The sequence below is a fragment of the Carex rostrata genome, chromosome 3, assembly GCF_964058835.1.
Source record: "Carex rostrata chromosome 3, lpCarRost1.2, whole genome shotgun sequence".
In the NCBI taxonomy this organism is placed as follows: Eukaryota; Viridiplantae; Streptophyta; class Magnoliopsida; order Poales; family Cyperaceae; genus Carex; species Carex rostrata.
The window spans coordinates 8,860,724-8,872,428 of record NC_135920.1 but is presented as its reverse complement, the minus strand read 5'-3'; the positions used below and the strand labels follow the sequence as shown (position 1 = coordinate 8,872,428).

General features: G+C 36.4%; 2 protein-coding genes across 4 annotated transcripts; both read left to right on the top strand.

Moving 5' to 3' along the window:
• The first annotated feature begins 544 nt into the window (after nucleotides 1-544).
• Nucleotides 545-4,257, top strand: LOC144551316 (mitogen-activated protein kinase kinase kinase 1-like). Of its 2 annotated transcripts, XR_013510800.1 has the most exons (9): nucleotides 563-1,720; nucleotides 2,006-2,087; nucleotides 2,193-2,255; nucleotides 2,342-2,499; nucleotides 2,663-2,738; nucleotides 2,859-2,918; nucleotides 3,053-3,160; nucleotides 3,296-3,582; nucleotides 3,897-4,257. XR_013510800.1 is itself a non-coding variant. In XM_078299237.1 (8 exons), the coding sequence occupies exons 1-8, from the start codon at nucleotides 699-701 to the stop codon at nucleotides 3,515-3,517; spliced, it is 1,791 nt and encodes a 596-aa protein (XP_078155363.1). In that variant the 5' UTR covers nucleotides 545-698; the 3' UTR covers nucleotides 3,518-4,257. The 2 variants fall into 2 exon arrangements, 1 of the variants encoding a protein (XP_078155363.1); XM_078299237.1 differs by having other exon boundaries at nucleotides 545-1,720; nucleotides 3,296-4,257.
• A 2,078-nt stretch (nucleotides 4,258-6,335) lies between these two features.
• LOC144551317 (uncharacterized) lies at nucleotides 6,336-11,139 on the top strand. Of its 2 annotated transcripts, none has more exons than XM_078299240.1 (8): nucleotides 6,336-6,670; nucleotides 7,128-7,219; nucleotides 7,760-7,907; nucleotides 8,396-8,527; nucleotides 9,003-9,140; nucleotides 9,265-10,095; nucleotides 10,188-10,342; nucleotides 10,843-11,139. In XM_078299240.1, the coding sequence occupies exons 1-8, from the start codon at nucleotides 6,569-6,571 to the stop codon at nucleotides 10,973-10,975; spliced, it is 1,731 nt and encodes a 576-aa protein (XP_078155366.1). In that variant the 5' UTR covers nucleotides 6,336-6,568; the 3' UTR covers nucleotides 10,976-11,139. The 2 variants fall into 2 exon arrangements, with proteins under 2 accessions (XP_078155366.1, XP_078155365.1); XM_078299239.1 differs by having other exon boundaries at nucleotides 10,840-11,139.
• The last annotated feature ends 566 nt before the right edge of the window (nucleotides 11,140-11,705 follow it).

Genomic DNA, 11,705 nt, shown 5'->3' with positions numbered 1-11,705 from the left:
TATGAGGGGATTGTTTATTTAATGGTCCGCAGTTGTGCGGGGACAATTAAAAAAAAAAAGAAATTTTGTGCGGGGACAATTAATGGATTGATTTATTCAGTCATAAATAGAGATCATTACATAGGGATTAATACTTTGCAAATCCAGGATAAATACTTTGATGCTTCAAGTTAAATACTAACATTTTATGCGGAGTATTAATGATTGAGCAGTCCCCCCATGACTTTTTTGGCAGTTAGTGCGGAGTTTTTTGCGGGGATAGACCTGTGGAGATTGTTATCATGATCCTATTTATTATTATAAAAAAAAGATATCCGTAATCGTATTAAGTTAATATCTAATCCGTATATATATCTATCTAATATCCAGAAAACAAAAACATACAGATATCCGTGGTTTTACCACTATCCGATGATTCCGATCCGTATCCGATCCGTTTACACCCATACTGTGACGAACGAACTGAGGTAAGCAAGCTGTAGATATCCAGTTTCTAAAAACAGAGAGAGTTTGAAGTGACCCACAGCGCGTGTTCCATTTACTTGTTCGCGCAGTTTTCTACTCCTCTTACCAGTCAACAACACCCGCCTCAAGATTCTTTTCGCTTTCCTTTCTTTTTCCCAATTTCTCTCTCTCTCTCTCTCTCGAATGGGTTGCTCTTCCCGCGGCACCACTGACTATCTCTTCCAAACGTAGCAATGGATCCTTCAAAGAAGAAAAGTTTCCATGGGAAAAAGCTCCAGCTCAGCGGGACACCACGCCTGGACCGCCGTAACGCATCCAAGAACATCGACTACGGTGTGGCCCCCACGGATTCACCTGTCTCATGGTCCTCCTCCTCCTCTCCCTCCTCTGACCTTTCCACCAGCTTGCGTGCTTCTAGGTCGCTCGATATAATGCCTTCCACTTATTCAAACCAAACCAGCTTCAGAATTGGTGGAAGCATCGAAGGAGAGGTCGATTTGCTTTACCAGAGCCTTGGGATAAATGGTCCGGAGGATTTTTCAATACCAGTAGCCGCATGGGAAGCCCGAAAAGCCCGGTCTAACTCGGATCTCTTGCCGAGGTCACGGCTAATCGATCAGGTCCAATTGGATACAGCCCCAGTGGAGGAATTGGATCAGGGTGAAAACACAAGCCCAGCGGGTGAAACTCAATTGCCTGAATTGCCAAAAGATGACAAAAAAGAGAAGGATGAAGACACTACAACTGTGCATGATCTGTCTGAGGAGGCCATTAAAGCTATTCCCTTGTCACCGAGAAAAGGGGAGGGGAATGGTATAAAAGGCATCCGGCCCCCTGTTCTCTCTCCTCCTATGCCAATTCTCGCTCCACAGATGCCTCTGGCTCCACCGCCACTAATGCGACCTGTGGCAGAGGAAACAACTATTGGGTCGGTCTGGGACCTAATCTCCTCATTTGCTCCAAAAGAGGGAGGTGAAGAAGAGAAGATAAAATTTGAAGACTCAGATGAGGAAAGAGAAATTAATGCTGGTTTAGAATCAGGAAACCTGGAGCTGCGATTAGATGAAACCTGGGAGGGTTTCACTGGTACAAGCTCTTTGTCTACAGTAAATGACGACGACGCGTCAAGCTCTACAACTGAGACCATGTTCACTGTTTCACCTAATGGAAAGCTTAAGAGAAGGATCAAGTCTTGGGTCAGGGGTCAACAACTCGGAAGTGGGTCCTTTGGCACAGTTTATGAGGCAATTAGCGAGTAAGTCTGTATTTGAACTTTCCTTCTTTAGATACTATAAATGGAGTTGCTTCTATTTCTATAATTACATAACCGTGGCACTAAATTAGCTAATAAGTATGTCCCAATGCAGTACTGGTACCATGGTACGGGTCATTACCAACTCCCCACAAATTAATGCTGAACTAACTGTGAAAATTACTTTGCTGACAATATTAGCTTTGGTATCCAAGGAATTTTTATGTATGGACTAGAGACGCAATCACTAATTGTTCTTTTTACACTGTATTTTATCACTCTATACAGTGAAGGATTTTTCTTCGCGGTTAAAGAGGTGTTGATTGATCAAGGGCTCAATGTTCAGCAAAGTATCTCCCAATTGGAACAGGTCGGTATAAAATTTTGAATTTCAAATGGAAATACAATATGTAGTCAACCTTTTATATATTCTCAATTTGCAAGCCTGAAATGTGCTGTGCTTTTCTAAATCCAGGAGATTGCTCTTTTGAGTCAGTTTGAACATGAGAATATAGTTCAATACTATGGAACTGACAAGGTAAATTTTAGATTGTTTTGATTTTGTAATGTTCTACAATGGGGCAAAACCAGGAAATTTAAAATTAACTTGTGCTGTTATATCAGGAGGAAACAAAATTGTACATCTTTCTAGAACTAGTGACACAAGGCTCTCTTGCATCATTGTACCAAAAGTACCATCTACGAGACACGCACGTATCGGCATACACAAGGCAGATACTATACGGGTTGGTGTATCTTCATGAAAGGAACATAGTTCACAGGTAACAAAACTAAAGTTTTTTTTTTTTGAAATCCTGATAGAAGCTATCAGGTGAACAAAACTAAAGTTATTGTTACAATTCCGAAAAAAAAAATGATTTCTTTAGCTGGTTATATATTCTATATCTTATAATGATATGAGAATCTTTTTGGTTTGGTTTTCAGGGATATAAAATGTGCTAATATATTGGTTCATGCAAATGGATCAGTGAAGCTTGCCGATTTTGGGTTAGCAAAAGAGGTTTGCGGACACTTTATAACAACATCCAATTGCCGATTATCTGTATTGAACTGTTGATTGCTAAATATAAACGATATTGATTAAGTACTTGATTATTATTTTTTAATTATTGAAACTCAGATGACGAAGATTAACATCCTGAAGTCAACCAAAGGAAGTGTATATTGGATGGCTCCGGAGGTAATTTTGTGTCATGCTTGCCGGATATTCTCCTGTAGCTCTTTAACTTTTGTTGAATTAATAAAAACAAATGCCAGAGTTGATGTATATAATGTTTTGTGTAATTGAGTTCTATTTTTTTATTTATATTTTAGGTTGTAAACCCTAAAAAAGCTTATGGGCTAGCAGCTGACATCTGGAGTTTGGGTTGCACGGTACTTGAAATGTTAACTCACCAGATTCCTTATCCTAATGTCGAATGGGTAAGCACAATCTTTCATTGCTCTCTTGCTCTCACACTCACGTTCTGTTTTTTTTTTTTTTTTTTCCTGAAAATAATTCACATTACTACTGAACTCACATCATGTAACCCGCTAGTCATTTTTTATTATATGTAGACACATGCTTTCTTCAAGATAGGAAGGGGAGAGCAACCACCCATACCTAATTATCTGTCAAGAGAAGCACGAGATTTCATCACACAATGTGTCAGAGTGAACGCTGATGACCGGCCATCGGCAGTGCAGCTGTTAGAGCACCCATTTGTGAAGAGACCTCTGCCTCTCCGCTCTTCTCCTTCTTCTCAATCCTCTCCTCCTCGAACTGATCCCTGGACTTAATAAATGATAAAGAAAAAAGAAAAAAATAATTTTATGGAACGATTATTGTGACTTGACTTCATCAGGTAGATATCATTGCTCAACTCAAGTGTAATGAGTAATCTTTGCCAAAAAGTTGTATAGAACTGCCTCTATAGAATTTTAGTTCAATTAGATGGGTCAAAAAAAATGTATAGATGTAAAACTGGTACAAAGAAATTGCGCGAAATTTTTTATGCTTTGGACCAGTTTAGGTGATGTCTTGGTGCCAATTGATTTATAGACGCAGGATCATATATTTTACAATGTGACATAAACACAATGACGCCTAGACCTTGACCGTTTGAGTATTATTTATGTTTAAGTTTACTTAATTTTTTATTCCATTATTTTGTTGCAGATCTTGGAGGATTGGGATTGTATGGTAGGAGTATGCTTAGTAGTTATTTAGAGAATGCTAGCATTTCTTCAGGATTGCAGAGCTTCAGAGCTCCATCCCCTGCTGTTATCTACATCAAATTTGTTAATTGAATGCCAAACTTCTTTTTGGCGAGTTTGAGCAACTTTTTGTGTTTAGCTAGGGTGCCAAAGGAAGGAAAAAATTGTATACTGACATGGAAGTAATGGATGTCGTTGTATAAAGGGTTTTGTAACCTATTGATGTTCTTGTTAGGTAGCAGCTTTTTTTTTTCCTCCTTTTTGAAAAGACATTAGCTCTTTCTCTTGTAACCAACATCTTCAATAGCATAGTTTTAGAGTAAGTTGGTATTTTGGAGTGGAGATGTTAAACAAAAGTTCTCATAACAGTTGCTAAGGTAAAACAAGTTTGAATCTAGCCTCTTGGATACACTAAAAAGGAATCAACTCTGCTGCTTTTCTATAAGAAAAGCAGCAGGCTGCTTTTCTGAATCTAACCGTTCAAATTTGTTGAGATTTGTGTATAAAAAAGTTTCTTTATAGAGATACGTGAATATAAAATTTTGAACGGTTAGATTCGGAAAAGCAACAGATTCATATCCCACTAAAAATGGTACCAGAAGCAGGTTTTACAATGATGCTGGATGCAGCAGATTGTTTAGGGTGGTGAATAGTAATAATAGAATGAATATAATATATTATGGTTTGTCTCTATTTATTTATGTTGTGTTTTGCTTTAGGACAGGGATCTAGCTGGAGTCCATATCTTCTGAGGTAACAGAATATTTCTGTTTAGATTTGGACCGTCCGATCATAATCTGGATCAATTCGGTCTGAGATGGAATGCATGGGGCTCTTTTAATATTCATTCGGATTCTGATCTGACGATCTGAATCTAAACAGAAATATTATGTTACCTTAGGTGATATGAATCCACCTCTGGAGTTTGGATGGGAAATTTTTGTTTCGAGATAAAAAAAAAATTGAGCTAATTTTTTTTAGAATTACTTGAAAAATAGATGTTCACATTAAAATAAATGCTAACTTAAACTAAACGATTTGGATCTAGCTTAACAGAGTCAGGCTACCTTACCTGAACCGAACTTGCAGTTTAGTTCTATAACAATATAACTGTCTGGACCTCCTAAACAAATTGCCTGTTTTTATTAAATTTCTGCCATTGAAAACAAAAGAACGATTTGGATAATGTCCAAGTCAAGTAACTCAGAGGTTTTTTTTTTTTGAATCAAGCCCGTAGGCAAACCATTGTCACCCAGAGGTATATATTTTATTAAGCTAAACCAGTCTACCCATTATTAATGGTTGGTTGGTTAGTCAAATGTTTTCAAATATGTCTGTTTTAAAATATCTGATCAGCCTACAGCCCTACAGAATTTTTTTTATCATCTCCGACTCCACTTTCTAGTTTATCACCCCCGTCGGGCCCACCTGTATTGCCCGCGATTTTCAAAATTTGAATCCAGATTCCAGAATGCCCTTATCAAACTGTTAAAGCACATTAAAGTTATCAACCATAATTAAGTTACCTTGCCAGAGGCTAGATTCAGATCTACTCGAATCTAAATCATGATTAAAAACGATATCCGTAACCGAAGTAACTAGTGGCTCGGTATATGTCCGTTTTTTGTGGATGTTTGTTTGTTAATCAATCATGAATTTGAACTTTTCCCCCAAATTTATAGCAGCGCAGTGCGTAGATACTAATATTTTACGGATATAAATCTGCTGTTATTCCAAAGGGATCACAAGACCTGTTATTCTCATCTCAACCGTTCAAAGTTTTTCATGTGGGAATTTTAAGAAAAAAGTTTTCCTTATCCGAATCTCAACGAAGGAACGACTGGTATCGAAATAACAGGGTCCTGTTATTCCCTTTGGAATAGCAGCAGATTTATAGCCATATTTTACTGGGACAAAGTTGATTGTTCTTGAGAAAAGCAACCATAAAAATAATATAACGATATTTTTTTAAAAGATTGACTAAAAAGAAAACATTGCACACGCAGCACACCCACAAAAATCGGTGGTTGATTTTATCCCAGATGAATAACTTACGGCGCAGATTAATCGGCGCAGGATGGAGTAATTCCTGGACAAGAAAGGAACTGAGCCTTAAGGAGATAATTAGTTGAAGAAGCCGACACGCGAGAAGCAACCTCCACCCGTCCATAAAGAAAGTACGAGCGCATGAAACAAATCTCTCTTTTGTCCCTGTTCCCTCTTTTCTCCCCTTAATTTAACAAATGGAACTGTCCATTGATTTATATTGTCCGATTTAAAACCGAACGGTCAATGTTTCTAAATCACAAACAGCTTCCATTTCTTGCAACTACTGGAGGTTGTTTCTGTTTCACCGATAACATTGAAGAACTAAAAGTCTAAAATGTCATTACAAAACTAGAAAGGTCTAAGTTATTTGGTAGATTATTTTATCACTCTCCCGACTTCCCATCGATTCTCGACTGGGAGGTGTCTCGTCGGTAGTAATAGAAGAAGGCACAGAGTGTGAGCTGGAGAGAGAGAGAGTTATCTTTTCTCTCGTTGTTTTCTTTTCTATGTATCTTTCTTCTTAGTTTCTTTGATTTGAATATAGAAAAAGGGGAGTGATTTGGCGGGAGAGAGAATAGATAGAAGATGAAAAAAGCTCGGGGAGGTGGTGAAGTTACCGGACTGGTGACAGTTAGTAAAACCTCACCTGGCTCCAGCTTTAGAGAGCTTGACCATGTGTTCTTACAGGTAATTAAGTTTAATTTTTATCTTGAATTATACTAACAATGGAAAACGAAAGCAAGCAAGCACCGTGCACTAGTAAATGTAGAAGGGATACATTTGCTTGTTTATTTTCTATACTGGCTTAGCCTTTTGAGAACTTGACAAAATAAAGTACTATTTGGGGTTATTCTGTAAATGGTTAGAATGGTTATGTTATTATTGGAACTTTTCCAAACTTACCTTCAATTAACAGGGGAATTCATTCTTCACTTTGTTAGTCAAAGCTCTCTTTGTTGTACTTTCTTTGTTTAGATGCAACAGTCCGCGGATTTTGAGAGTGCCAGCTCGGCACTTCAACCTATATTATTTTAAATGTTAACCGAATTGAAAAGATTCAATTTGAGTGGTGCATGAAACAAAAGATGATTATGAATTGAAAAAAAAATGAAAATATTGACTTTAGATTTATTTTTTTGTCCAGACTCAAGCAAGAATTTGGCTAGGAGAGGTTCTCCATGTTAGGTTTGATGATGAGACTTCCATGGCTGATCTCATTGCTGATGGAGAATTGTTGTAAGTTCCATCTAATTAATTTATTTAATTCTACCAATTACTTTTATTAATACTTTTGCATTCCTTAAAAAAAACTTTTCTCATTGACATATACTCCTTGAAGTCACAAATAAAAGTTCATTTTTTACTGGACAAGATATACTCTACCAGATTATTTTTACTGTAGGATTACATAATGTTGAACAGACTTACTGTTTCCAATATCTGTGTAGAAAACAAGAAACATTTCTTATTTGAGTTTTGTTTTCATTAAGGAAATGGGATCAGGTGTTTAGGAAATTGGACAAAGAATAAGTGGAAAAGAAATAAGTAGAATGAGAGGAATTTATTTAGGAGGGCAAAATGCATATTGGTTTGTTCCAAATGTGCAGTACAGTTGGGTTGAAGTTTACTAACCTAAGAACAAATGGAAATTTGTTGCTATCGTTGTGTTTTCTCAGCACCCACTTAGGGCTCCTGATTGTTATATGTAGTGCACATGAAGAACTTTTTCGAATCTCTACAGTAGTAAATTTTCTGTATAATGCTTATGACCAATAGGTTTCAAGTGTCAAAGTTAATATGGAAAATGCTAGTGAAGAGGTCAACAGATCTGAAATATTCAAAATTCCACATCTATGAGAGAACTTCTTCTGGTAAGAGCGAAGGAAAATACACGCCTTATCCTAAAGTTGACTCATTTTTGAAGGTACCTTCTAATGTTGTTAGATAAAATTATCTCTTTTGAAATTTTGAGGGTGTTTTGTAAACAATTTTTATTTTCTCGTGTTTGCTATAACACCCAACATTTTACATGATAAATCCAATGACACCCAGTAGTCATGCTAATAAATGCAAGTCATATAATCTACTAAATATTGACACTCTATTTACCTGACCCTGACTTTTTTCTCTCTGATGAATTTAAGGGCAAAATAATTTAGATGTTTTCTTTTCAATTTTGTAGTTTTAGCTAATTTTGAAAGCTTAGGGCAGTATATTCCTTTCCTTTTTTGATCCACTTAACCTTGATTATAGCAGCTGGGTGTTATTTGCAAATCACCTATGGTTTTAAGTTCCAAGCGCAAGAAATGTTTGGTATTTTCTTTTGAATTCAGTAGAACAGTGAGTAATTTTCAAATATAGCATCATGTTGAAAGTAGCTAGTTCATCATGTCGTTGTATTTTTTTTTCCAGATATGTCAGATCATGGGGTTAACCGGAATTGACTTGTTCTCTCCTTCCGATGTAGTTGAGAGAAGAGATACCCGCCGTGTTTGCATGTGCATTCGCTCTCTTTCAATTAAAGCCCGCTCTAAGAATTTGGATGTAAGTAAAGAGAAGGAGAACTTGTATCATCATGAAATGTTCACCTATTTGTACTCCCATTTTTTTGAGCTATACAAAAGTAAGATCAAATTTGTAGGTTTGTCATTTGGCCCATAATAAAAGTATATACTGCCAATTTTTTGTCTATAAAGTAAGTCATTTTTGGAGTCCAAATTAAAAACTATAAATGTAGTTGAGCTGGTTTTACATATGGGGATTCATGCCTGTATGAACCAAGTAAGAAACTATGTGGCCTGGTCGATACAGAAAAAAAGAATATGTTAGGAAAGGGACTTGACTTTACCCTGACTTATGACACTGAGTGTTCTCCTCTAAAGCTGAGGAAATATTGACTGTTAATTGTAAGTATGATATATATGGATGTTAACTGAAAATATTTGTAAAATAGTGTCTAATTTACAAAAAATGTACCATATTCTATTAACTACTTACTGGCGTTACCACATGTAAATAGGTACCAGATTTTGATGTTGTTACATACACCATAGCCATGCCTAATTATGTGGTAGGTGGTATATGTAGAAGTTTCTTGGAGCAGTCAAGGTCTAGTTCATCCCGCTCAACTATCAGCTCAAGGGGGTCATATCGCCAGGTATACTGTTGCATACTCGAATTGTAACCTGGATATGCTGTTCAACCTTGATAATATTCATTTTCTCTTTTTATTTATATAGCATTAACATATTTTCGTTTTCTTTGGGGTTTGGATTATTTAGAGGTCATTCAGTGGAAACAGTGAACAAAGCCAGGAGCCGCAATATGACTCTGACGAGGCAGAGAGCTGTCTGACTGAGGTGGAGTGTGATACCCCAATTTCAAGTGCTGAGTTGGATCAATCTCCCTCATTTGATTTAGATGGAGAAGAGTTACTTGAAGAATCAGTTGATGATAAAAGATTCTCCCTTTCGTGGGAAGAACAATGTTCTGAGAATTGCCTTGAAAATTCCATAAATTCACCTGGTTTTAGTGCTTCTTATATGGATAAGTCTAATTCTAGCATGCCAAGCCAAAATGAAAGTTCAGAGTTGAGTCCAGAAGTAGTTTCTGGAGTTAACCACGTGCCACTGAGTCGTGACAGCTGGCTGAGCTTTGGGCAAGATAATGATTTAACCCCTGAATCAAAGTTGTCTGCAAGTGAAAATTTTCAAGAAAACACAATGGAAGATTCGTGTACTAGAATTTCTGATGGGGAGAGTAGTTGTGCATGTACTGTAGCAGCAGAGCTTGATGATGAGTTTGAATTGGAGAAAAATGAGGATAATTTCACACAAGAATTGAGTTCAAACCTTGATGAATCCTTCTCTGATTGTACTGAAGAAAGTAGGTTATTGAGGGAAGGTGGGGTGCCTGAATTGAATTCTGAATTTTTTTCTAGTCATTTTGAGGAACAAATTGACGGTTCAAAATTTATGCTTAGTCAAAGTTTGACCACTACTGAATTAATTTATGAGAGCACTTTGGATTCTATTGGGCATGTTGATCCTTCATCAGAAGAAATTAGTACCAGCAGGGAAATTGAAGCTGGAGATGAATTTGAATGTGAAAAGGTACTATCTGGTTTTCATTCATTTGCTTCGGGACTTACTTTGATTTGGTTAAATTGATGCATCTTTGACTATCATGTTGGTTTGTTTTATAGGTCATAAAACACTCCGAAGATTCAGCAATGGCTCCAGTTGAAGGGTGTGAAAAAGAGAGGAAACAAGAAGTGAGACACACAGGCCACAAAGTGATTACTTCTGTTGCTGGTGGAATTACATTAGTCGGTGTTCTTCTTATTTTCCTTCAACTAAGGTACATTTGTCTTGTTCCTTTCACATCAGAAAGTGGTAATTGTAGTAATAACAACAACAATAGTGCCAGTAACAGCATAGCATAATATTCAGAAAAGGATCGAAATAAAATGTAGCAAGGAAAGAGCTACATTTGTCTTGTTTAGATAACCAGCAACAGTTAGCTGAGAGATTTGACCCGAGTCTCTTGCCCTTCCCTTTAGAAAGTTTTAAGCTGTTTATCCCTATTGATATCTGTGCATGCATGAATCTCGATGCAGACAATAAGTTGGAACTTATTGAGTAGCAGTTAGGATGTCAGGTACCTGAGATGCACTTTAGTTGAGGGGACATTCATAACAATTCCTGCCCTGAATGAATCAATACTGATCCTTTAGGTGCAGTAAAATGTAACAATGTTGGTATCAGTACAAGGACTACTCCGCGCAGTGCCTTTATTTCTTTTTGTGTAATGTGCTTTATCTGTCTCTGATGGTATAAATAATTCTAACCCAGCAGGAGGAGGAGCCATGAGAGAAATCATGTGGTTATGTTGCCATCTAAAATCAATAAAGCAAAAGAAGAGGCTGCGAAAAGAAATGTGGAGATACAAAAGCCGAATACTGTATACCCAGGAGAATGGCTAAAAATTTAGGTATAAGAATAATATAGGCATACATAGCACAGTTGACAGGAGATGAAAGATAATAATTGCCACTTCATTTTTGTCTCTTTTACAGAATCCTTCTTTTTAGAAATTTTCATTATTATGTAACAAACAATAGCGACATCAAGGTGGTATATGTTTTATTAATATTCTTTTTGGAATTTTATTCTGTAAACCTTCTCTAATTCTACATCCTTTTAGGCGTGGATGAAACCTTTTATGCTTTATTCTACACAGATACTACAAACTAACAAACCCCTTTAAGAAAATAGGCACACCTATTTTGTATATATAAAAAAAAATTTACCGGAAATCATAGGGGTATATTCCCCCTGCTTTACTGTAGTAACTGCTGCGGCCCCACCTGAATAAATTTAGAATATTTTTTTGGCATGTAAAATTAACTCCTCCCTACACAAAATATTCTGCATATAAAATTTCCATTCTCTATACAAAATTTTTATATAAATTAATTCTCATATATATATTTAATTTTATAGTTCAAAAGTCTGACTCCGTAACACTTAAATCTTTTGAACTGGAATAGTTACACGGACTTGCTTTATTTTAGATCTTAAATACAAAAAAAATATACGTCTTTTTTTTTTTAAAGAAAAACCCGTAGGACCCAAAAAACATTTATTTGATCAAATTCGTGACATGACAAAGTCTAGTAAGTATCGGAAAAAAAGGGGTTAATTTTCTAGTAAATTGATTT